Source organism: Pteropus alecto, unplaced genomic scaffold (genome assembly GCF_000325575.1).
Source record: "Pteropus alecto unplaced genomic scaffold, ASM32557v1 scaffold67, whole genome shotgun sequence".
In the NCBI taxonomy this organism is placed as follows: domain Eukaryota; kingdom Metazoa; phylum Chordata; class Mammalia; order Chiroptera; family Pteropodidae; genus Pteropus; species Pteropus alecto.
Window position 1 is genome coordinate 625,462 of NW_006441061.1, and position 26,908 is coordinate 652,369.

At 45.5% G+C, this 26,908-nt stretch overlaps 1 protein-coding gene across 1 annotated transcript in view; it reads right to left on the minus strand.

Annotated features, from left to right (window-relative positions):
* Positions 1–26,908, minus strand: part of DENND1A (DENN domain containing 1A) — a 428,365-nt gene that overhangs the window by 127,810 nt on the left and 273,647 nt on the right. The window contains exon 12 of the mRNA XM_025051273.1: positions 23,193–23,318. Coding sequence (XP_024907041.1) covers positions 23,193–23,318 — 126 coding nt within the window. The remainder of the gene's footprint in view (positions 1–23,192; positions 23,319–26,908) is intronic.

The following is a 26,908-nucleotide window of genomic DNA, read 5'->3' on the forward strand; positions in this document are numbered from 1 at the left end:
CTCTTCTTTGCCATTTCCCAGCTGAGTCGTTTTTCCTTCCGACTTCCTTTGTTTTTCACATTTGAGCTTTAATTTGTTTTTTTTTTTAATCTTCCCCAACCCTCTACTCTTCTTTTTTCCCTTTTTTTATTTTGACATAATTTCAGATTTACAGAAAAGTTGCAAGAATTGTGCAAAAAATTCCTATTTACCCTTTACTTAGATTCTGCAAATGCTAACATTTTACCGTAATGGCTTTATCCTTTCTTTTCTCTCTCCTTGGACACACATGGGCATGCCTACACATGCATTATTATGTCCTTATATATATTTTTTATCTCTGTAAAACATTTTTCTGAACCATTTGAGAATAAATGTAAGGCATCGTGTTCCTTCACCACCAAATACCTAAATATTGTCAGTTCTGCAATAATGTGACATATATGTTCCTAAAAATTATCAAGCTTAGGGGCACAAGGCTCAAAACTTCATCAGTGACATGTTTGAAATAAAACAGAAACCTAATAAAAAACAATAGCACCATTTTCTACATGTTCAGTGGATAAGAAATATATAAATACTACAATAAATATGTCATTTTACCTTGAACAAGACCTGAAGTTTGCTCTGGAAGTGGGCGTCAGATGGACTGCAGTGTACGGGTAGATTTTGAAGTGGTGGAAAGAGGATGTGAAATTATATAACTAGTGGACAGGCTGTGTGCGGCTCACAACACATGCGATGAACTGAGGTGGCGGATGAGAGAGGCGTGTGCACGTGTGTGCTGTGTATTCCTACACACCTTGGTTCTCTGGGTGCAGCTTCCTGCATTTACCTGGTATTTCTCGCAGATGATATCATGCATAATCAAACATGAAATTCACATTATACTCAAATTGTTCCCTAATATAGCAATTGCATTATGACAATCTTGTGGTGTTAAAGCAAGCATACAGCAAACTGACTTTATTTCCTAGAATCAAGAACACTCTCTTACATGACCCCAGTATAATGATCATAATCAGGAAATTAACATTGATACAATAAATATCTAATCTACAGACTTAATTCGGGATTCACCACTGTCCCAACAATGTCTTTTTATAGCAAAAGAAAATCCCGGACCCTACGTGCATGCCATTGTCCTGTCTCTCGGTCTCCTTTAATCTAGAATAGTTCTTGGGTCTCTGTTGTAAGGCATTAACATTTTTGAAGAGTGCAGGCCAGCCGTTTTGTACAATGTTCCTCCATTCAGGTCAAACCCTCTACTCTTGCCTCAATCTATCACTGCTGGCGAAAGCACTATTAATGCCTGAAATCTTCCCGAATGTGATTCGAGTGTGGAGGTAGGGTCTGTGTCTTTTATCCTCATTCCCTTTGAAAAATCAAGTGAAATCTGCATTGGGAAACCTAGAAAATGGCAGTTACCAAACTGCCCTTAAAATGAAAGCCACCTTCTTTTAAAAGAATTAAAAACTAAAAGACATATAAAAACCTCTCCGCCACAGAAAGTAATTGGCTTATCATACCCCAAAGTATAGGAAGTACATGTCACTCACTGCACAGTCATTTTGAGAAGTCTGACATTCAGATTAATATTTTAGGAAGGCTATTGTGATTGGAGGACGACGACTGGGAACTAAAATTTTTTGAGCATCAACAATGCGGTAATTATATATATTATTGTAATACGCATTTAATCCCCATAACGCTCTCTGAAGTTGGAGTTACTGTTCCAACTTTATAGGTAAGGAAGCCATGCTAGGATATGGACTCCTGTCTGTCTTACTCTAAATCTTACTCTTTCTCCCATATGTTACTGTATCTTCTAAGAACTGCAAGAGTTCTCATGTGTGTTAATCAACAACAACAAAAGAACCAGTTCAGGGCAGAGCATGAATCAAAGATGCCACATCTCACAGGTAGATATGTAATGCAGATGGTGGCTGTCACTGCTTTACCTAGAGTTGGCACTCACAAATGGCATTCTCACGCACAAGTACACCTAGGACATTTTATGTAGAAATGCAGGGTTACGAGTTAATATTTGTATGAATCATCTCAATTTTGCTTCCTGTTTCTGCTGTTGATATGTTTCTCCTGCAAAAAAACAAAAAAAAACAAAAAAAAACCCACACCACATTTTCCACAGAGCCAAGCCCCGCATCTGAATCTCAATTCACCACTTGCATGCCATGTGGTTGCGGGGTGCTGAGCTCTGTGCAGGTGCTCGATACCTGTCTTTAAAAACATTTTGCAAATGCTTTTACTTATTTTAGTGGTGGGCTTTTTTTCTCAATGAGATTCTTATCTTGACTAAAAAGAAAAATAGCACAAATCCATTTATTCACTCATTCACTCACTCACCACCTTAGCACACCAAAAACATGACTAAGGAAGGTACTGGAACATTCCGCTAACCTTTGGCATTCTGAGATTTAGAACAGGAAGGTTCTAAATAATAGATAAGAAGAAATGGTATAATATTACCATTATTTCTCTAAACAGTAGAGAATAGAGCCTGAACTTCTCAGCTTCAGGTGCTGACTTGCCATTCCCCATGCTATATATAAGTGAAGTTCAGAAAGACAAACCTCTGGGAATTTGGGGTCGGTAACTGTGATTTCTTTGTGTGGGGTGCCTGAAGTGTTGGAAACTGGAGAGAGAGTATCTTCCAACCAGTCAGGTAGGTTTTAGAATAGGGTGCGTGATGCTGCCACTTTCGAGGGGGACCCACTAGATCATTCTGAGACTCCCTGTTCAAAGCTGCAGGGAACAATTTACTTGACCAACAGAGTTTCTGAATTCTTTCTTCTTAGAAAGACCACTGAATGATAAAGGCCGCGAACTGAATTTTCTGTGTTTAGTTACCAAAAACCTGGGAAAGCATGTTTACTCACATTCAAGTTGAGCCTCTTCCATGGCCACTGAAGAAATCCAGAACCTCGATATACTGGGTTGAGCCACATTTCAAGATCCGTAGGAAGTTTGAATTGTTTTACACTAGAGGGATCCAGACCTTGCAATCTCTGAGCTAGATTTTAAATATAATATTACAAAATTATTCAATTTGGAAAATAATTAACACTATCCATTTTGTAATTCCATTGAGTTTCATTTAATTTTTTATGTAATTTATATTTACATGTGAAAGACTAAATGTGACCTATATTGTTTTGTAGCATAATAATAAAATAAATATCTGTGAACCTACCGCCAAACTTAAAAGACGGACATTACCATCGCGCTGTCTTGGTGACTGTCCCTCCACTGTCTCTCTCCCCAGATCCCACTAACTCCTATCTTCAATTCTGTTTCTTACCCCCTAAAGTTTTTCTAAAAAGAGTTTTATCACACCTGTATGTGGCCTAAATATTTAGTTTTGCTTTTCACTGAGCCTTAAAAACTGGTATCAGACTGTATGTTGCTAAGATTCATCCATGTTGTTGTTTCGCTTCTCTAATTTTCATGGCTGTATAATATTTCATCACAGAAACATGCTATAACTTATTTACCTATTATCTTTCAAATGTATAATTGAATTCTTTCCAGTTTTTTGCTGCTTATGAAAATTTTTGTACATGTCTCCTAGCCTAAATGGGCAAGAGTTTGAACTTTATAAAATAAGGCCAAATCGTTTTCTAAAATCAAGGCTCCAACTTAGACTTTAATCAGCTAAAAAACAACTCCTTTTTCTCCACATAGTCTCCAAGGTAACTATCCGATTCCCTAATTTTTGCCAATTTAATAGGTGCAAGATATAATGATGCCATGATCTTAATTTCAGTTTCATTGATTTATTAGTGAAAGTGAGTATATTTTCACTGTTTAGGAACCATTCATGTTAACTTTCCTGTAAAATGTCTGTTCATTATCTTCCCCGTTTTCACTTTTATTGATTTGCAGAAATTCTTTATATAATCTAGAAACCAAGCCTCTGTCCACTAAAGTTGCAAATATCATCCTTCAGTCTGTGGCTCTTTTTTTTTTTAACTTGTTTTTATCTTATCTATTTATTTATTTGGGAGCCAAGTTCTAGCTGATTCAGAAAGACACAACACTGGAGGTATTTATTTATTTGGGAGCCAAGTTCTAGCTGATCTCCACTGAGAAATAAGATTCAAAAAGAAACAAAACTGGAAAAAAAAACCTCGCCCAACACATTAGCAAGTCCCATCGCTCAATTATGCCAAGTCCGACCACTGCTCTCCCGCCTCCACTTGGCCACAGTGGTCTCTCGCCAGCCCCCCCGGCTGCTCTCTGACTTCCACTCTGGGGCTCCTATACAGCACCTCCTTGACACGGCAGCCAAAGCAAGCTTCTTCAGACTTGACCCGGATCATGCTCCTCTCCTGCTTCAAGGTCCTCCAACGGTTTCCGCTGTGCCTAGATTAAAATCTACACTCCTTCCGAGCCCACAAGGCCCTTCATGACTGGCCTCTGCCTCCCTCCCTGACTTCATCTCTTGCGGCTCTCCCCTGGAGTTCCCTCTGCTTCAGCTGCCTTGCTGTCTGTCCCTCAAAAAGGCCAGACTCATTCCTGCCCCGGTCTCTGTCCTTGCTGTCTGTTCTACCTGGAATGCTCTTGCCCTGGATATCTGTACACCTGTTTCTCCTCATTTATCGGGTTTCGACTCGAATGCCACCTCCCTGGAGAAGGGCACCAAAAGAGCAAACAGCGCTTTCCTTTTGCTCTCTAACCTGTTACCTGCTACCTATTACTGTGTTTTCATTTTGTCATCATGCTCATCACTACCTGAAATCGTCTTATTCCATTTTTTGTTTCTGTTCACTATCTGTCTTCCTCCAGCAGGACGTAAGTTCCATGAGGCCACTTACTATAGTTGTGGAAGATATTTTACCTCTTCCTGGGTTTCTCAGGAAGCAATGGAAAACAATTAAGGGAGATTCTGGGCATTTGGTGGCGGTAGTAGCAGTAGTAGTACAGTTTTTTCAGTATTTTTAAATCTCCGCATAAAAAAGGCAGAACTACTAGACAAAAAAAAAAAACCTCAAACACAAGTGCAACATTTTTAACAAAACTAGGTGAACAATTGTCCTCCAAATGCAGCATGTGAGTACAAACAATCAACCCTGACCACTGTTCCCCAACCTTTTTGTTATCAGAGACCGGTGTTCCTACGAGAATCTAATGTCTGATGATCTGAGGCGGAGCTGAGGCGGTGATGCTAGCTCTGGGGAGCAGCTGTACATACAGATGAAGCTTTGCTCACCCGCCGCTCACCTCCTGCTGTGTGGCCTGGTTCCTAAGCGGCCCAGGGGTTGGGACCCCTGCAACCACCAAAAGACCTGCTTGGTGTCCGCATCTGTGTTCGGACAGACCTGAGAACAAGTGAACTGCAAAACAGCCAACGGGGCCTGGCAGAAAACTCAGCGGGCCCAGTTAGGAACAGCAGGTGCAACTGGGGGGTTTAACCTCTGCAACAGCAGTGAGTGCGAGGAACCTACGGTACGAAGGACTGAAGGGGCTGGAGTGGCGTAACCCCTAGGAGCCCTGTGAACTCTTGGGAGAATGTGTCAGGACGCCCTTCCAGGCCAGAGACTCACACTGGGGAGAAGCTGCTGGGAGCGGAATCGACACTGAGCAGGACAGAGATGAGAGAGGAAGGGAAAAAGGCCTAGATCAAAGTGGGAGAGGGGAACGCAGCCAGAGACGCTCAGAAAGCAGCTGGCCAAATTTCTGAATGTTACTCCGAAAGACAGAAGTTTAGAAAAGCTTTCTCGAACTCTGTCTCATTCTAAAGTCAGGAAAACTAATTTCATATACAAATAAATACTGTAAAAGCACTGAGAACAAACCCCATACAAAGCGATTATAAGAAAAAAAGGGGAGAATAACATCCCTAAAAACAATGAAAGCATGCCTGAAAGATATGTCCAAAAAACAGATTAAAATTGCAATCTACTGTGCCAAAATGAGTTCAAGACATTAAAATTATAAAAGGCATGAAAGAACGACATCTATCTAAATTATGAAAACTTAAACATGATGGAATAGAACTCAGGCAAGAATTAAAAATAGTAGAGACTCTTCAGAACTGAAGACTAAACTAGAAGGAATATAAGAGCAAATCAATTCAACAGATAATGCTTTAAGAAAAACAAAAGAACAAAGGATAAACTTTAAAAATGAAAAATGAAGAATTCTATCTCAATAATAAAATAGGAAAAAATAGAGAGAAAAAAGATTTTAAAGAAAGTAAAAAATATGGAAGATAGGCAAAGAAGATTGAATAATTTGAGTCTCAAAGAAGAAAAATCAAGCAAAAGAACAGAACTGATATTAAACGTATCATACAAGGGGGGGGGAAAAAAAGACATGAACCTGTACGTTTCAAATATGTTGAAAGACCACATTATATACCTACAGACCCAGAATGACCACCCAAGACAGTCTGGTAAAATTACTAGACTTTAAAGAAAGAGAAAAAAATCCCTGGGCATCTATTAAAAAAAAAAAAAAGCGACTTATTAAGAAAATTAAGATTATCATCAGACTTTGACAGCAATGCCTTTTGGCAGAAGAAAACAGAGTAACACATTTAAGATATTGAAGGAAAGAAAGTACGAGGCAAAGCTCTTATATCTAGCAAAACTGACTTTCATGTCGAAAGGGCACAGGAAAACTATTATCGACATTTAACAACAGAGGGAATATTGTTTCCATAAGCTTTCCTGAGGAATCTGTGAGGCAGTGCTTCAGACAACCAAAAACAACTGAAGAGATGTCACCATTAGAGCTAGTTACAGAGTTACGTGAAGACTAAGCCGGCTGAGAGGGACAGAGTCTAGTGTGTGATGGCTGTATGTTCTAGCAATGTAATTATAGTTCAATTAGCCAAAATCTGGGGGGAGACTAGGAAGAGAATATGCAAAAAGAAGTTTAACGATTTTCTGTAATCATGCTGGTGCTAGTATTTGTATTGTTTACTGAGGCTGTTGTGCATGAAAAGAAATTAGTAATTACGGGGTATTTAAATTCTATTATCCTCTGTGCCTTGAGAACCAGAATTCGAAGGATAGAAGAAAATACTAATGTAATAGAAAAGAGGTTCAGTAACAGAGCTGTAGTCTTGAGTTTGAAATATCACTATACACGTGTGTGTGTGTGTGTGTGTGTGTGTGTGTGTGTGTGTGTGTGTGGGGGGGGGGGCTGTTTCCTAGCTCTGTCCACTACAAAGGCCCCAAATCAGTGACCAGCTCAGATGCAGTGAGCATCCTCAGCATCTAGGTTTTGGTCTTGAGACATTTCTCACCAAAGGAAACCAGTGTTTCTGAAGAAATGTCTGACTCTAGGTTTGAGAACAGGAAACATATAAGATGATCCTGGGACATGCTGTAATATCAGGTAGCAAGTGAACTGTCAAAGGCCAGGGTCATATAAAACACGGGTACTCAAGGTGCCAACCTGAAGAAGTTCTCACTGGCCAAAGATGGGACAGTCTGAGTTTTAATAACAATGATGGCAATGAACCCAAACCCATCAAATATGTTTAAATAATAATACTTATATGTAAGAATTGTCGCATTGGGAGGGTGACATTTAATGAACTAATTCATTATATTAAAAACTGGTAAGTAAAGGGAAAGAACAAAGCGTTTATCTTGCTTTCGCTATAAGAACAATAACACTGGTAACAAAGTGGTAAATGAGGGAAAATATCTCTTTATAAAAATATTCCAATCAATAAATGAAGGATAAATGATAAACTTAGAACATCACCATTTTGTAATTCCCAAGAAATAGTTATAGGCTTTAAGCATCCCTGGCTAAAAATCACTAAAAGAGACACAGCCAGACTTGCGGTGCCTCCTACAGCCTTGCAAAATATCGCCCGCAGTCTCTACTGAATCTGAGTCTATCCAATCTCAGGATCGGCAGCCAATTAGCGGGAAACACAGAGGACAGAGGAACATGGCGAAGGGCACCACGACTGTGCACTCAGCCAAACCCACACTCAGGAAAACTCCACAGGTTTGGTTTCTTCGACCAAGAAATTGTAACGAAATGAAAGGGGTGGAGGAGGAAGAAATAAAAGTGAATTAAACGCCATATCATTTTTTCAAATGGTCAGGACTAAACTATGGCATCTAGAGATAAACATTTGGGTAACAAAACAATTTTTTTTTTTTAAATTATGAAAGTCAGGATAGTGGTTACTTTTGGCAGGAGGAAGAGTTTTGATGGGGGGTTTCTGGGGTGGGTCGTATAGCTTTTACTTCCTATCCTAGGAAACGTTGGTCTTAAAACAATTTGTTAAGCCATACATTTGATTGAGGCAGTTTACTTCACCTGTTTCACAATTTATTTTATAATAAAAAGAATTTTTTTAAATGTATATGATACCTATCTAGTGGGAAATACTAAAAAGAATGAATGTGAACATTTCTTTGTAAAGTGTCATCATGATGATAATTCTTACCACCTTTTTCATTAAGACACACTTATTGTCTTTATGTTGAAAAAGAAAACTTCACATCTACCCTACTGTTTCCTTATGGGACAGAATGTAGAAAAAGCTCAGCTTTAAAGAGTTATTTTTATATATTTAAAAACTAATATTGTTGATAACGGGGAAGGCTATGGATGAGGGGGGACAGAGGTGCACGAGAAATCTCTGTACCTCTCACTTAAGTTTGCTATGAACCTAAAACTGCTCTAAAACATGAAGTTTATTTTTAAAAAACCCACCTAATATCAAGTTCCTTCCAGGTTCCGGGCATCGTGCTATACTATTGCATTTAATCTTCGCAACGATCCTACGAGGCAGATTATACTTGTTGTTCCCATTTTACAGATGAGGAAACTGAAGCTCAGAGGGGTTAATGACCTTGCTCAAAATTACATAAAAGGAAAAGCAGAATCCAGTTCTACCTGACTCCTGTGGGCAGGTTCCACATTTGATCCATCTCACGGTGCCCAGTATCTACTTATGGAATTAAACACATTTACCGAATACTAAAGATCAGGAAACTGATTGAAATTACATAAGCTACTACCTGTAACACTACTTCTTGGCAGTAGAGAGAAAAGAAGCAAAGAGTTCCTCGGAGCCCAGCAGTTAGAGACCCTTCTCTAGGAGAGAACGGTCTTCCTAGCACTAGGGCTTGAGTCCAAGCTGGCAAGATGCTTTCTGCATGAAGATTAAATGTGTTTGGGAAACCTGAGAGATGAAAGAAACAGCTACATGCTGCTGACAGCGGGGAGTGCAGCAAAAATGTTTTCTGTACCCTAGGAATGTGAAGTCACCACCCTGACACATTGAATTATCAACTCCAGACTAAGAAGTGAGATGCTGGAGAGTTCACGTTTTTTCACTAGATGCTGGAAACCATCACCAAGGATCAGAAGCAGCATGGGACCAGTGGAAAACGCACGAGTTCTAGACGCCGACAGACCTGGCTCCCAGCCCTGGCTCCGGCTCTTACCAGCACCTACCTCACCCCGGGCGGTTCTCTCTCCCCCGTTCCTCGGCTATTTGAGTGCACGACCCTTGTCACCTGACACATTATATACTGACTTGCATCTATGTTTCTTAACTGTGTCTGCCTAGAATATAAGAGATTTGAGGGCTGGAACTTAATTTTGTTCACAGCTGCGTCTCTGAGCACCTAGAACTGTGTCTGGCATAGTAGGGTCTTAGTAAACGTTTGTTCAAAGTAGTTGATTTAAATTCATTTCAACTGTCTGAACTTTAAGTTCCTTATCTATCAAACAGGGAATAATACCATGCACATTTAACCAAGAAAATACAAATAAAGGGCAAAAAGTGAGGGTTCAGTAGATGTGTGGGGTTCCCTCCTACCACATTTCTTTTGCATGACACTCATCAATGAATTAACTCGGGATAAAAGTTCCCATTCAAAGAATAATAAGGATCTTTTAAGCTGGCCACTGACTTGCTCAGGACACTCTCTAAACCTACAGACCATTTTTAACGTTGTGAAGATGAGAGTAAAAATGCATCACAGTAGGAATATGGGGGATCTGGGCAAAGGAAGTCTTAGGCAAATGGCGTATGAATAACGCCAGTGATTGTGACTTACGAGAACAGGGTGAGTGGAGACCTGCCAGGTCACATCACGAGCGGGGACCAGCAAACCAAACATAAATAATCTTCGGTTCAAGGTTCAAGGCTTTACAAAAATCCTGCCACACCTCCATGGAATGTGACTGCTGGTGAATTGGGCATTCACTGGATAAAAGGGAAGCTGCCTCCCAGAGAATAAGCACTTTCCACCTGCCATCTCACTGAAATTTTACAATAATTTTATGAGGGGGGCATTTTTCTCCCCATATAACAAACGAAAAGCCCGTGGCTCAGGGAGGGAAGTGAGTCCCAAGGTTTCACATCTCTTAAGTGGCGGCTCTCCTGGAATCTCGATTTTGTTGAGCCTGGACTGAATGGACAGCCGCAATCCAGGCAGTACTCTCCGGTACCCGAGTACTCCACTGCACATTTTACAGGCTCCCCCCGCCTCCAACGGCCCAAGGAAGCGAATATATTAAGATAAGAAATCAGACATTATTACTGGATAACTGCTAGCTAGTAAAACTTCAGCCAATTCACTGCACAATCAACATCTGTGGCTTTCTAACACTCCTGTCAGCTCCAGGCTAAGGCCCAAAAGTCTTAAACACCTTGTTCTTGTTTCGTGATAAAACAGGAACCAGTCAGGCACATGTCGAGGATTCCTTGTGAAGGTATCATTTAGGTAGAGATTGTCTTTCCTATTTTACAGTTGAGGAGCTAAGGTTCAGAAAGGTACAGTAACTTGCCTAGAGTCACACAGCTGAGAAGAGGCAGGGTCCAGGTTAGCTCCAGGTCTAACTATAAATGAGGGGGTGTTTAACTCCACCATGATGTTTATTATTTGCATGGGGCGGGGTGTCACTAAATAGCCTTAATACCTGGGATCTGGTAGTGCTGGTTCTGAGCCCGTCTGACCTCAGACCCACTCCCCACTCTTCTGCTCTACTCTGTAGAAGGGAGGATGAGTGAGTTCCCTGGGCTCCCAGGTCAGCGGGCTTCCTGCTCGGTTTGGCACATGTGAGGCCCATGGTGAGAGATGAGGAGGATGGAAGGGAGAAGCTGAGTACTTCTCCTCCCTCTCCGCTTAGGTGGCTCGTCCAGCACTGGTTCGCTTCCTTTCTGACTCAAGCGCCCACGGCACAGACCACGAGTTCCATCTTTAGTCAGGTGACCCCAGACCCTGGACCCAGGAGCGCGACCCCCGCCGTGGCTAAACTCTGGATCACCTCTCTGCCCTCGTTTGCGCCTCAGCTCCTCTGTCAGCTGAATAGCCGTTTCCTTGGATTATGGTCCCTCCTGGAAACACCCAAAGGGGTTTCTGTTGTCCTGGTTAGGTCCTGATTGAGACACTGATTGAGTTTCGAGTTGCTGGACAGAGGAGACCAAGCAGCAGCCTGTGGTCCTGAGTGGAGAAAGCCGGCTGATGGCTGGGCTCCATGTCTCCAGACCACCTGCTGGCCACAAACCTCCATCTGGCCAGACAAGAAACGCTTTGGAAAAGATACATGCTTTTCTCTCTCTGAGGTTCACAGCCATGAGACTGGGGTAAAATGAACACAGTTGGTCTAATTCCCTGGCCTGAGAGGCAGAAAAATTCATCGTCAACTCATTAGCTACAGCCGCGTTTCCTAAACCGCGGCGAGGAGCAGCAGGATGCATGGATGTTAACAGGTAGTTCTTGGGGGGGAAAGGCTTTTGAAAAATGCTGGGTTAAACAAAGTTAACCAGATTTCTTAGTGTGCATTTAAAAATCTAAGCGACAAAAGAGTTACAGCACGCAACAGGCGACAATCCCAAATTCTATGCGATCGGAAAGCACATCGACATCTTGCGGATCTGAGAGTTCAGGAAACACCGTTCTGGAAATGCTGCTGTATGGCATTAGCGCTCAGACTCCTTGGTGGCCTTCCAGGTCTTCCGCGGACTGGAGCTGCCCCTTCTCCGCTTCATCCCCGCACACCCTCCTTCTTCTTGTCTAAGCCCCGGCCACACGACAGCTCCTGGCGCCCGACCGCGTGGACCGCGCCATGTGCTTTCAGAGCCCCTTGTCTTTGCCATGAGCTACTTCCCACCCCGGCTCCTGGGGAACTGCTGCTCCTCCTGTAAAGCGCCACCCCAGGTGCGTCCTCCCCGGGGAAGCTGTCCCTCAGCCCCCAGGAGGAAATGACTCCTGCGTCTGACGCCTACCACCTCCCGCACGACAGCAGCTACCACACCTCAGGGCACCTCTCCGCTTACTTCCCGTCTCTGAGTCCTCATGTCAGCGTGTGCGAGCCGGGGCGGGGCGGTCACCCGGCTGGGTTTGTGGGGGTAGCAAGTACTCCAAGATTTCAAACATTTGTATCATTTCCTGCTATCAGAGCTTGATTCTAATTGACTTAAAAATTCACGTTAAATTAAATCAAAGTTCCGTTGTTATGATGATCCCTGATAAATTAACCTTATGTTAACGTAGCTACTTTTATTATGATGAAAATAATTGATTTTCTGAAGTCCTAAAATCAATTGAAAGACAATTACCATCAAGAGAGTTCAGCACCTGTATTAACACTGCCAGGAGGAAGTTCGCCGCTAGGTGTCAGCCCAGGAGAAGAGGACGAGGGCTGCCCTGGCCAGTGTCTGACTTTTTCATCCAATTATCATCAGGAACATCAGAAATTTAAGCAAAATACTAAGCAATTAAAATTATCTAGTAAAGGAATGTTTTTTAAAAAGATATTTAAAATGTTGACATTTTCCCTTTGCAAACAGTTTATAAGTGGTGTTAGTTTAACCTGTATTCCTCAAGACAAGAAACATTTGCACAGAAAGAGACATTGACTCGTGAGAGCAAACCAGCTCAGTTTTCTTCTGAAACGCCCTCAAACTGTCTGTAGCGCGGACCACGCGGTGATCACCATCGTGGCGAGCGGTCAGAGCGAAGGGCGTGGTTGCCAGAGCTGGGCAGATGGGGGCTTTGAACCATGGCTCTAGCACTTCTTGAAAAGGGCCGCGACCATTCCTAGCCTTGGTTTTTCATCAGCGAAATGGGGCTACACCACTCTCTCTATATGGGGACTGTACACGTCAAACGAGGGGACATATGCAAAGAGCCTAACATGTGACAAATGCTTCGTATTATTTTCTTTTCCTTCAGGCCTCCAGTCAACGACTTATTTACAAAACAGTGTTTCGAGTCCCAAACAATGAAGGACATGATAACTCAGGACTATTGTGATTCCGTCCACTCCACGGATAATTACCGCGCACCTTCTCCGTGTCAGGCTCCGTGCCAGGGACGCGTGAGTAATCGCAACGCTCCGCCGCCTTCCGGAGCAGGCTTCCATTTCTTTGTGAGAAGGTAGCGTAAGACTGAATGTGATGTAGCTGTATGTTTCTGAGAAAGGATCCGCACCCCATAGAAAATCGATGTGGATGCATGTCCAAGGTGCGGGGAGGGGAAAGGAAATCTACAATTTTATCTTCTCGTCATCATAAATTCCATAAAGCCTCACACAGGACAAACCCACCGTTGCCACATCTTACGTTACTGAGCCTCGAGCCTCTACTATGTGCTGGGTCTAAGAAAGAATAAGACAAAATCCTCTTAAGAAGCTCACAGCCTAGCTATGTACATGGAGTCGTATATCACTGTTTTAGGCCCTAAATTGTCAAATGTTATCACAGCTTGAAAACAGATCAGAAAGATTTCCTTTTCAGAGTCACACTGAAAAAGTAAAAGACCTTAAAGCCAGATCACTTGACTTATTACACCGGTAACAGCAACCATGTCTCTCTGCCACTGCTTCCACAAAGATACAGAATTTAAACCACCGGGATGGACTCGGCTTACTTCATTAATACATTCCCCTCTCGCCTTTTCCCAACTGGAACTGAGGATTTACTGCACGTGATGCTTTCGCAGAGGGCGAGCCTCTCCAGATCTCACCGCCTGTGGTTGGCTGCCGCGCAGTCGCTGGTCGTGCCTTCGCTTGACACTTAGACATTCACAGTGTGGCATTTGCGTCAGATAATTTTTCTCATGCTCTAAGATGAAGCTGTGGATGATTTTTCTAAAAACTAAGCGTCTGTATTGTGCAACACTGAAACATGACCTCCAGTCTTTCTAATGTACAGCACGGGGAAACAGGTATCATTCATTCATTTGTTCATCCGTTCATTCAACACATATTTAACGAGCACCTACTAAATATCGGACTATGTGAGGGACACCCAGGAGTACAAAAGATGGTCCCCCCCGCCCCCTGCCAAGGGAACAAAGTAAGAAAAGAGGAGCCAGATTATTAAGTGAGATCAGAATTCTTAGAATTTAAAGTCTAGAATTCCTCCTGGATAGATACACTTTTACTTTTCAAGTATTTTAGAACAGATGAGAATTTCATTTTGATCACATTCACTGATGCTCTTTGAAATCATTCAGTTAAGCTTGATCATCATGTTTAAGTGGATTTCCTGCCAGTTTTCATCTCTCATTTAAGGGCCCACTTTCTACTTGGGGAGTCTGCTTCTAGAACAATGGTTCTCAGTTCAGTGAGCGTTCATTGTGTGGCTTCACGGTGCCAGGACTCCAAGACTGTGTTCCTGAGCAACATCAGTGTCTCTGGAAAGTGGACAGTGAAGATTTGGTGCCAATATTGAACAACGGTCATCTTATCCTCATAGGCAAAAGATGTTTTGATGAAATAGACAAAAAAGATTCTCAATAATGTTTTCTCTTATGCATTTCTCAAGTTGACTCTAATGCATTTCTTAATTCTAACCCTTGGTACCTGGTACCTCTTTTAGCCCATAGGTGCTGGTGAGAAATAACATGAGTGAATATCAAATAAATACTGAAGGGGATCATTAAATATATGATTTCTTACAAATCCTTTATGTATCATTTGAGATAAAAGCCAAATTTTCACAGTTACTTCAAAAGAAAGGAATAAGCAGGCCAGACCCTCTTTTCCGAATGACTTTGGTGGTCTGACACTTGGCCGCCACTACTCTAGACTGTGGTGGTCTCGTTCTGCTCCTCTTCCTCCAGTCCCTTCTTGTCCTCCAGGGACCGTCACTATGATTTAGTCGATATTGACTAATCAACAAAAACGCTGCTTAGTTTTACATTCGTTATTGTTGTTTTTTTCAACTGTCCTACAAGATAGGCATTATTTCTGTTTTACAGATGAAAACACTGAGGCTCAGAGAGGGACTTTTAAGGTCATCTTCTGGCAGGTGACAGAGCCAGGATTAAAACCCAGGTGAATCCAAAGACCATGCTCTTCCCGTCGCACTTGGTGGCCCACTTAGCCCTTTCCAGGCACAGAGCTACGGGTCCCGCAGTCCTGGCGGCGGAAGCACCTCCCCTTATCTCTGTTCTATTCCCAGGACATGATCTTGACTTGGGGTGATGACTAAAACGAGACAGAAATGGTAGCCAGTAAGTTACCAGCCCCACGTCTAGTCCACTGTAGATTCCGGCTGTCAACGCATGTGTTTCGCTCAGGCCTGCAGGTTTTGGCAATAACTCCCTATCTGCTTGCCTAAAATAAACTGGAAAATAAGAAAAGCTTTCACCAATTTTTCCTACAGAATAATCACAGGTATATATCCATGCTTCACAAACACACCACTGTCCCCTTAAAAAATGCATGGGCTCTGTGTGGAAAACAGTGGTTCCTCAAAAAGTTCAACACAGAATTACCATGTGACCTAGCAATTCCATCCCTAGGTATATTCCCCAAAGAACAGGCACTCAAACAGATACCTGTACAGGAATGGTCATAGCATTATTCACAATAGCCAAAAGGTGGGAATGACCCAATGTCCATCAGCAGATGAATAAGCAAAATGTGGTATATGCACACAGTAGAATATTATTCAGTCTTAAAAAGGGATGAAGTTCCGACATGCCACAATGTGTATGAACCTTGAAAACATTATGCGAAGCGAAATAAGCCAGACACGAAAGGACAAATATGGTACGATGCCACGTACATGAAAAATATCTAAAATAGGCAATCGTAGAGATAGAAAGTAGATGAGCGGTTCCTGGAGGCTGGGGGAAGGAGACGGCGAGTTATTGCTTGATCGTCACAGTTTCTGTCTAGGGTGATGAAAAACTTTGAAAATCGTGATGGTGGCTGTACAACACTGTGAATGTAATTAATGCCACGGAACTATATACTTAACAATGGTGAAGGCGGCAAATTTTATGGGATATAGATATATTTTACTACAGTTAAACAAAAAATGCGTGGGCTGTGAGGAGAGACTGGGTCCCCAGCTCTGCCACGCCCAGGCTGGGTGGGGAGTGTCGGCTCGGCACAGAGGCTCCCGCGCCAGCCCCGTCCGGCTCCACCTGAGCCCCCCGCCCCGGCTTCGTCCCTGCCTCCTCTCTCGTCTTGTTGTACTGCACATATTGTTTTTAGATTCCTTGAACCTTTTTTGAGTACCAGATGGAGGCACAGACAAATGAGTAACATCCCTTATTTGTTCCGGGTATCCTTCGCTTCTCTATGTGAGGGCAGGGAGCGCACCCCACGAAGGGTTCTTAATTCTTTCCACTTCGAGCTGCTCCGAGGCTGAGTCAAAGGAAATCTGCTTCCTTACCAGGTCGTAACAAGCTGGCGCCCACGGTCAGGCTCCTGCGTGCAGACTTGGGTTTCTCTACTCGGGAGGCTTTGGAATCTAGCATCTCGAAGCTTTATTCGCAAAGATGTTTAGTGGAGTAGGAATTATATTACCAAAAACGGAAACGACCTCAATGTCCAATGAGAGAAACTGGTTACAGGAATTACGGTAGCTGTACTGGGGAGAGTATTCTGCAGCTATGTAAAAATGCATATGATGTCATGTTAAAGAGGGGAGAAATAAACTTTTAGCTCAGATTTGATAGCAGCTATGTAAACACTTTGCAGGATGAAAAACAAAGAATATGCAAAAGATAGTTGAGGTAGTGGTTAGTTCAGCGGGACTATGATGTTTTAATTTTTCTAGTTTTTAAGTATTTTTCTATTGTCTGTTATGCTTAAACACACATAAATACGGTTGTTGTTGTTTTTTTAGAACCATGAGATCAACGGTGTTACTCAACCAGAGACAGACACATGTAGTGATCTCCGACCTGCTCCAACACAGCCTTGTCCGTTGATGCTTGAAAAACAGGCTATCAATCTGCTTTCATCTGAACTTCTCTGTCTTCAAGGGGTTTTAGGAGGATAAATGTGACTCAGCAGAATCATGAGCAGAATCAGGGGCTGGAAGGTGGATGAGGCCAGTGTGCCCACAGCTGAATCTGGAAGCCTCTTGGGAGGGACTGGAGGAGCGGGCTGCTGCCTGCACAGCCTTTCACAGAAATCATGACCGTCTTGTTTACTGCCCCCAGCCCAGCATCCACTCCCTGCGGGCAGGGGCTGCGCTCCATCCATCCTGGGGAAGCCCAGCCAGCAGGTTGGCCCAGAGAGAGCCACACAAGCCTGTTGAATAAGCAACTCTCATGGCGCTCCATCTACACTGGCCTTTGCACAGATACTGGCACAGAACAGGGTGCGTCTTAAAGCACCAACATCCATCAGCTTTTGCTTCGTGATCTAACATTTACCAAGGACCTGCAGTGGACAGACATGGGAACGGGCACCTTCGCACACACTGTCTTAACACGACTCCTTGTAGCATGAGCTAGGAAAGAAGAAACTCTGAACAGAAAAGAATGAAATTAAAAGACACAAGTCTATTTTTGAAAGTTCTTTAAAACTGAAGCTACTGTGCTACAAAATGTCTTTCAAAGATAGGGCGGTGGGGTAGTCTTACTTGGATTTCATGATGATATGATTTTAAACAAGGGAGTAAAGCAAAAGTAAGATTCTTTTTATTATTCATTCATTCTCCATAGGTGGGAGAAAGGGGAACATTCAAGAACTGCGCTGTTATACACATCCTCCAAAAGTGGCAATCTCCCACCAAGCGGAGAAAGGATCCCTGGCCTAGCAATTAAAATCATTTGTCTTTTATCCCCTTCTTGCCAAAAAGGACCCCAGCCCTAACTAGTTAATCCCTAACACCCACTGCTACTCCCTGAGTTGCCTGGCAACTGCTGGGAGGCGTGTCAGAGAGCAAGAAAGGCCTAAATAAATGAGCTGGAGCCCAGGCTGCCGCTTGACATGGATAAAGGGGGTTTTTCCGAATGGAGCTGCCTGGCTGCTTGCGGTTCTGTCATTTAAGCGCAGAACAAGTTGGCTTGGCCGATATTGTTAACTATCTTGGGCTTTGCACCTGATATTCTCCGGGTGATTGAAAAATGGGCCACATGCCCTTGCGATTTGCAGCCATTCTCCACTCTGCCAGGCAGCGGCAACCTCCGAAGCCTGAAGACAGGACAGGATGCGATGTGTGCACATGAGCAGGCCGAGGGCCGGCCCCCGGCCTCACACGCGTCACTGTCCCTTATTTCTTTCACCCATCCTTCCATCCACTGTTTCAAAATGTGCTCACTGATGCCTACAGTATGCAGGACCCACGCCTGGGGCTGGGAAGGCAGAGAGACAGAGAACATGTGGACCGTGTGGGAACCAGAACAAAGAGACAAGGGAGTGTGATGCAAGGGACCTGGGTTTGGGAGTCAGGCTGACCTGAGTCCGCCTCCTGGCTCTGCGACTTACCAGGATGTCACCAGCAACCTGAGCCTCTATCTCTCGTCTGTAAGATGGACAGTGAGGGGCAGTCGTGGGGAATCCCTGAGACCACGGATGAAGCGACTGAGAGATAACTGAGCTCCGACCTTGGGGGAGGCCGCTGAGCAAGTAGGACACATGGCGGTAGCTGGACACCCTCGGCGCCTCGACCCGCGGGAGAGCCCTGTGAAATCATTCCCCTGGCCCTGAAGACAGACACCGCCAGGAGCCGACACGGGTGCTCCCGCCCTGGGACAGGCACACGGCCCCCCGCAGAAGGCGTGGGCGGAAGAGCAGCCCAGCTCCTGGCACGTGGCCGGGCCTCGGCGAGGCGGCCGCCTTCTCCTTCCCTTCTGGGCAGGGGGAAGAGAACGAAGCTTGAGACTCCCCAGCCAGCTGCTTTTGGGCTTCCCCACCGCCCCCCGTAAGAAAGAAAGAAAAAAGGGCCAAGGAGCTAATCTCAAGTGAGCTCGGGGCCGTGGGACAGGAGTTGCCCGTCTCCACCCCCTGGGAGGGGGGCTCGCCCTCTCCTCACAGAGGCAGGTGGGCGCCGCAGGCTCAGCAGGAGCTGGTCCCCAAGCTGTCCCACGGGCAGAGTGGAAAGGACCACCGCCAGTGCTGTCGCGTTTCATGTTTTAGAACACCAGAACTCTGTGACTTCGTGGTGACGTGAGTCTCATGACGGTTCTCACTGGCCCAGGGTGGGAAGCCACTGCACCACGCCGGTGTGGCACCCCACAAAGCAGTGAGAGCGGATGAGCAGAGGGGCTCTTGTACCCCTGTGGACACACTGCTCCTGGCCCTTCACCCGCAGGCTCTCTTCGCCCTCCACCTTGCACTGTTCGCCCCACGCCCGGCAATTTGCCTCAGAGACGCTCCCCTCTGGGCCACCACCTGCTTCTGACACCATCTTTCCCCCTCACCTTACATATCAAAGGACCTTTTATGTACTCGGATCCTTTGACCCAGTCAACCCACGCCAGGGATTCTGCCTAAGGAAATAAGTCAGCCCATGCACAAGGGTTTATGGAGAGATGTTCATCACAGCGTGGTTTACAATGGTGAGAGAGACGCTGACAGATGAGAAGGACCTGCATTGGGGTGATGAGGAAGCCTCGGCACTGGTTCCCGATTTCGGGAACTTGATAAACATCTCTGTGAGTGGGGCCCAGGCTGCCTTCCTAAGAGCCCCATGGGTGACGCTGATCCTTAGCCAAGGTGAGAACCATCGGGATCACCTGATGGAATATGTGGAGCCGTCATAAGTGATGTTTAAGATGAGTTTTTGCAGGGTGTGAATAAGTGCTTCCAACATACTAATAAAACACAAAACCAAAGAACTGGGAACTGGATTGCTTTGCCAGTAATATCTCAACTGTCTAAAAGTAAAAAACCAAAAGACGGAAACAAAAACCAACCCCAAAATAACCCTAGAACCTAGGTAGAAACACGCGAGCATGTTAACTCTAGATGATAGGATTATGGTGCCTTCTCATTCCTCATCCTCTGTTACTTCAAACATCTTTTTACCAAGAGCAGGTGCTCTTTTTACAACCAGAGAAACAGCAAAAAGACAGGCCCAAGGAGGCCAGCCTGCTCCCTCGGCACTGTGCTGCCTGCCACCCCGGGGGCTCTCCAAGGCACCGCACCCCTGTGGCCAGTGCCCCCGACCCTTCACCCCTTCTTGGGTTCACATGTGCTTTGCAGTCCTTATTTTAATTAATCCCTGAATGATCTTGCATGGGAAATGTGGTTATCCCATTATTCAGATTAGGAGAATTGGCTAAAATTAAATCTATGGTTTAAAAACCATCCGAGTTACATAGTGATGACGCTCGGTCAGAAAATTTCAGGCCCTCCGACTTCCCTCTTGGCCTTATAGGAAAAAAAAAAAACCCACCCCAAAACATTCTGGTACAGATAAATAGGACTGAAAGCATGGCAAATCTGCTGTATTTCAGTGATTCTAAGATGCAAATTTCTTCACATCGTAACACCTCTAAAACCTGGATGTCGCGCAGTGGATGGCATCCTTCAGTTATAATCGGAAGCCCTCCTTTCCCTCCCTTAACAGTACATAAAGTAATGGTACCTCCTAAGATTGACGCAATGAAATGTGCCATGTTGACGACCAAACCCATCATCCTAGTCTCAAAATACTACTTTTAATAGCTACATAGTATTCGTCACAGGCACGTACTTTACTTAACCGGTCGCCTATTACGGACATTTAGCCTGTTCCACGGTTTTACCATTATATGCGTTGCTACTGGCGACGCCTTTGCAGTAAGCTTTCCCTTTTTCTACTATGGACATCACCATTCTCTCCCAGGTCCGTGCCTCAGGAGACATTTTGACATTTCTTGCCCCTTATCTCCATATTTTATCTATAACTATCCTCATCTGGTCATTTCTTCTTCATGGCGCGTTCTCCTGGGGTAACCACTGGAGGGCTCTCTTCTGAGCTCCCCTAACAGCTCACAGGTTCCTTCCGTCCATCACTGTATTACTGTTCAGACATGACTTCGGTCACACGGCATCTCTGCTCAAAAAATTATACTCCTTGCAAGGACGTTCATACTCCTAGCCTAGCATCCAAGGCTCTGTCAGATTTGGCTATGGTCTCTACTCCAGCCCCATCTTCCCACCTAAATCCATGATTCCAGACAAAGTGGCCACGAGGGGTCCTGCCTCCAAGCCTTTGCTCACTCGGTTAACTCCACACCGACCCCAGGAGGAGATTCTGTCTTCCTTTTTCCAAACCTTACCCATTAGGCTCAGGCCAAGTTTCATTTTTCCTGTGAAATGTTTTATGGCTCATTTGATCCTTATAACCATCTGGAGATGTAGGATGACAGGTATTCCTATCACTTCACAGGTGAAGAAACTGAACTTTAAAGAGATTAAGTGGCTTGCTCAAGGTCATACAGCTTATAAGTACAAAGATGGGCTTTAAACTCCAGGGCTTCCTCCTTAAATCCAGGTGCAACTACAACCATAAACTTTTCTGAAGGAGCAACTTGTGCCCTGATCACGTACCCAGCAATATGTACCAAGATTCAACCGCCTCTGGGTTCTAGAAAGATATATGACAACCATGGGATCATGTCCCTCAGTTCTCAGCACTGAGGACCGAGCCAGCTGCCCCATTCTCATTTCAGAGACGAGAAGACAATTATACCCCTCTCGAAACAACGTCGAATCCGGCTGGTTCGTCCGGGCCCAAGGTCGGGACAAAGAATTAGAGCCGTCTCACTCAGAGACAAGCAGGACATGGGGTGCTTGCTTTAAACCGAAGGGCTTTAGAGGTACTAAGGGGAGTATTTCTCAGGAAACAAAAAGTGCATCCCTTCTGTTACGTGACCATGACGTTGCCTGGAGCCGAGGCAACCCAGAAAGTCAGACCTAAGTGCTGGACGGAGGACGGGCGCAAGGAGGGTGGTGGCATTAGGCTGCTGCTCCCTGAGCACCCGCTGCCAGGCCACTTCTCAGAGAGTACGGCCTGGGTGAAGAGAGAACAAGGTGTTCGCTATCGCTCTGTGTTTCTCTTAGACCCGTGATTCACAGCAGTCAAAAAAAAAAATCCTTACCCGACAGGCGGTGCACCCTGTGCGGGTCCCCATCACCCAATCCAACTAGGCCGGGTGTGGCTGTCACCACCCACCTGCTCGGGACGGAGGGAGTTCTGTGCTCCTGGGAGGAAAGGGCCGTCAGCAAGGTCCCCCTCCAGTGTTCTCTCCTACACAGAGTGACGCACAGAGTGATCCCTGGGCCAATTCTCCATTCTCCTTGACCAAGAGCCAAGAGTAGGCTGAGTCGAGAGGTAACTGAAGCAAACTTCTTATTGAAGCTGGGAGAGCTGGTACTTTCATTGGTTTTAGGGCTGACCTGATGTCTTCATATCCCAGCACTAGCTACGCACCCCACGGGGCAAGCGGGGAATAAGAACGAGGCAATGGGGGCCCAGAAAGTCTGAAGGGCCATGGAGGCGGGTCACGTTATTGCCCCGTCCTCAGCTTACTTTAGTCACACACACCAAGGCCACTGTGGGGGACTCTAAGAAGTGAATCCCCAGGGTGACGAGCTTTCTCCACGTGGGGAAGCGGCCCCCCACCCCCGACAGGAAAGGGCAGCGGGGCCCAGCGGGAACCCACGGGCTTTGGCACCCTCGGGCTCCTCGACCCGCTTAGTGCAGGGGGATGACTGTGGCTACCTGGGCTGGCTGTGCGCCCCGGAGAGGGCCCAGCGCTGAGTTAACACAATCGGCGCTGCTGGCCGGGGGGTGCGGGGTCTCTACGTTCACAGGCGCACTCAGGGCTTCACACGCGGCGGCACGGCTGCCTCGTGACACTCCCCCGGCCCCACGCCCTGGAGACACGCGCCTCTTCTTGTGAACTCCACAACCAGGCGAACGGTGGGTTTCTTGCGAGCCCCTCGCGGGCCCCGAGGCACATCTCTTAGCCCTGACCAAACGCAGGTTTATAACGTGCCAAGGAGCTACTCACCGGCTCAATTTTCAGGGCGTTGCGGTAACTGCCGAAGAAGGCGGCCTGGGCCTTGAGGAAGGCTCTGGCCACACCGTCGCCCGTGGTCGTGGAGACCTTCTTCAGCCGGTTCTTCAGCGCGGAGATCTGGGGACCGAGAGAAAGGAGGCACAGGTTGAAGGCAGGGTCGGAGGAGGATGGCTGGCCGAGAGCTCTAGAAAATCCCTGGCAGGGGATCGATTTGCTATCTCAGTCACGATGCTTTCGGTATGAGGGCAGGGTTTGGAAATTTAAATGAATGTTGCTTCTATGAGAGCATATTTAACAAAAACAGAAACAAAACCATTTTCTAAGCAGTTACAATGTGTCAGGTAAGTGCTACACGGAAGATGTGAAATTTAATTCTTTCGACAACCCTGCAAGGAAGGGATTAGTGTCCCGATCCCACAAGGGTGAGCCGGCCACAGAGAGGTGAGGCTACGCGCCTCGGGGCGAACCTAAGGAGCGGCCAAGTTGGAACCTGAACTGAAGTCCTGTAATCTGACCCAAAACTACGCAAAGATTTTTAGTTCCACTTCCATTTCCTCTTCAAATTACTTATAAGTATTAAAAATAAATGACTTATTTGTAATGCTTAATGTGTATTATATATCATTAATAAATATACATTATGTAGCTCACACCTACACTCTAGAGGAATAGTAGCGGCTTACAGATAAGCACTCACAGTTAAAAGAAAACAGACAAGAAAGCCATGGCAACAGGAAAAGTAGCCAGGAATAGATTCAGTATATAAAGATAAGCCATAAGGTCTTACACGATGACTAGAAATGAATTGTAAATTTGACTTAAGAGCCTCCTAGTGGTCAAAGCAAAAAGGGATACATGGGTTGTGAGATTCTTTGAGTCCACGAATTACAAATAAACCAGCTGCACAACTGAACACAGATTTTCCTGAAAGCGAGAACCGAATGAGATTTGTCCTGAGTCCTCAGTATAGGAATGACTATGGCACGATGGCTGTCGCCCTCGACATCAGAGACACCAAGCTTTCTGACACGCCCTTCGCTCATCTCGGGATGCCACACTGCACGACTCCTGGGCACACGGTTCACGCCCTGTCCCACGAGAAAGGTGCGCCTGGAACTGCGCATGTGGGGCCTCGAGTTATTCATGTACTCAACGAATATTTATTACCTCTTGAGTGCCCGGGACATGTTAGGTGTTGAGGATACAAGGGTAAACCAAACCAGACATAGGCTCTGCTCTCATTAAGCTCACACTCTAGGGAGGAAATACTGTCACCAATACTGTGACATTGCTACTGTGACAAGCCTGTGATAGAACTCACCAAGGAGGTCACGGAAGGCTTCCTGGAGGCAAACGGGCTTGGACCGAGAGCTGGAGGATGAGCTGAAGGAGCCCCCTCAGCAAAGGGGGAAGGAGCACGGGGACCAGCATCTGCAAAGCCCCTGTGGTGAGGGGAGTTCAGAGAGCAGAAAGGCCTGGAGAGAACGAGGGGACTATGGCTAAAAATGAGCTGAGAGAAAGGGAGGCGTCTGAAGAGCTTGTGAGCGCACTCAGGAATTTTTTCCTTCATCCTGAGAGAAATGTAAAGCTAATGACTGACTTAAGCATGCAGATGACATATCAAGGGCATGTCTCAGGAATCTGTAAGGGGCTTAAAGGACTATCTAGTGGCGTGACGTTATTTAAGGATAACATTTAGGGTAAAAATTTAAGGATAAAATAGAAAATTAAACTCAGGTGGTCTATGAATCATCTACAAATTTTTAATGTGAATGAGTGATGATCAATTTTTTTGACCATAGGCTCCACGGCGTTTCTCAGAATCTGAAAGGTGCCAGAGAACTTAAAAAATACTAAGAATCACTGATCTGGGATGGACTATGTATACTTTATAAATTCTCTATGAATGTTATTTCTTACTACTGAGCTTCTGATAAGGGATTTTTAAATAGCTTATTAGGATACACTTTACATACCATAAAATTCACTCATTTAAAGTATATATAGTTCAGTGGTGCTTTTAGTGACGAGCCTGCACAACTGTCCCTATTGTCTGATCCCAGAACACCTTCATCACTCCCAAAAGAAAACTCACCTTAACTGTTGTCACTTCTCACTCACCGATTCTCCCCCTTCCGCTCACCCCAGGCCTAGGTAACCATTAATCCACTTCCTCTCTCTATGGATCTACCTATCCTGGCAAGTTCATATATAAACACAATCATACGGCATAGGGTCTTTTGTGACTGGCTTCTTTCATTCGGCATCATGCTCATTATGAATAGGTCCCTCCGTGGTGCAGCACTTAGCGATACTTCACTCTCGTAGCCGACCAGCATTCCATGGTAGGGATCTACCACATGAATGTAGTATCACAGTTGATGGGCCATCTGGGTAGTTTCCACTTTTTGGCTACCGTAAATAATGCTGCTATGAGCATTCATGCACAAGCTAAAAGGACGCATGGAACATGGTGCTTAGCACATAGTAGGCCATCAGTAAGTTTACTGAGTAGGAGGGGACAATCTTGCTCTGTTGCCACAGGGCTGCGTGTCTGTCGACTGAGTGAAGGGAGACTGGCATCCTTCTCTGGTAAGTGAGAAGTGATGGGAACACGTGTGGAGGGGTGGCCGCCCCCTCTGTTTGGAGGCAGGCCAAGGAAAACAGTTTTCCTCCGGAAGCAGTTTGGATGCTCTCTCAATACCCAGGTGCAGAGAGCCAGTCTACTGTGATCTCCCCTGGTCTGGGACACACGAGCCCCAGCACCACAGTGGCGGGCGCCCATGAGGAGCACGCAGGCCACGTGGCACCCAGGCAGACTCTGCCGTGGGCTTTCAACTTGAAATAGCAATGAGAGGAAGACATGTGCTTTATTACGTTAAAAATACTGCTGACTCCCCACCCTCCAAGTAAGAAAAATCCTGCCCCTCCCGGGCACTAGGGTGGCATTTCCACCCTCTGAAATGGCGCACGCCACTGTCGCACTTCCTCTGGCTCCTCAAAGGCCTTGGGCCACCTGTGCTGCAGATTACTCCTCGCTTAACCTTCCCTGGCCTTGCCCGTTCATCCGGGAGGTGTTTAATTACCTTGGGTTCACAAGCTGCGCTTCAGGTGAGCCTCTCCTAATGGCCTCATTACCATTTTACACAAAGAGGTAGTCCCGATCTTAACTGAGCAAATACCAGTATGTGCCTTCCTGCCCGCCTAGCTGGTCTGCAACCAGCCAAGTGGTCCTGGGCTCTTGGTGCCCCTGTGACCACTGAGGCCAAGACTTCTGAAGACCTCTCCTCACCCTGCAACACGGAAAAGCTTTTGTCAGCACTTCAAACTTTGAAACTTCAAGTACAGGCGCATCTGATAACTGGCGATGGCATTCTGTCCCTTAAATAAAACGGAGGAAGAAAATCTAAGGCTTAAGTAACCCGCAGTCATACATCTAAAGCTGAACTTGCCCCGAGTACTCCCGAGGGTGCTGGTCAGATCATTAGCATCGGGGCTCATCAGGCATGAGTTGGGGGTGACGGAAACGCCGATGAGGATGGCTTCCTCCTTTAATCGGGTATCATAGGGGGCAGACAGAAAACAAAGGGAAGAGAGTACGGAATTGAATCCCTCAGCTCCTCCGAAGCGCCCGCTCCTCCTCCGGCCCGCCTCCGTTACTGCAGCATCGTCCGAGCAGTCTCACAAGCCAGGTTCGGATGTGGATT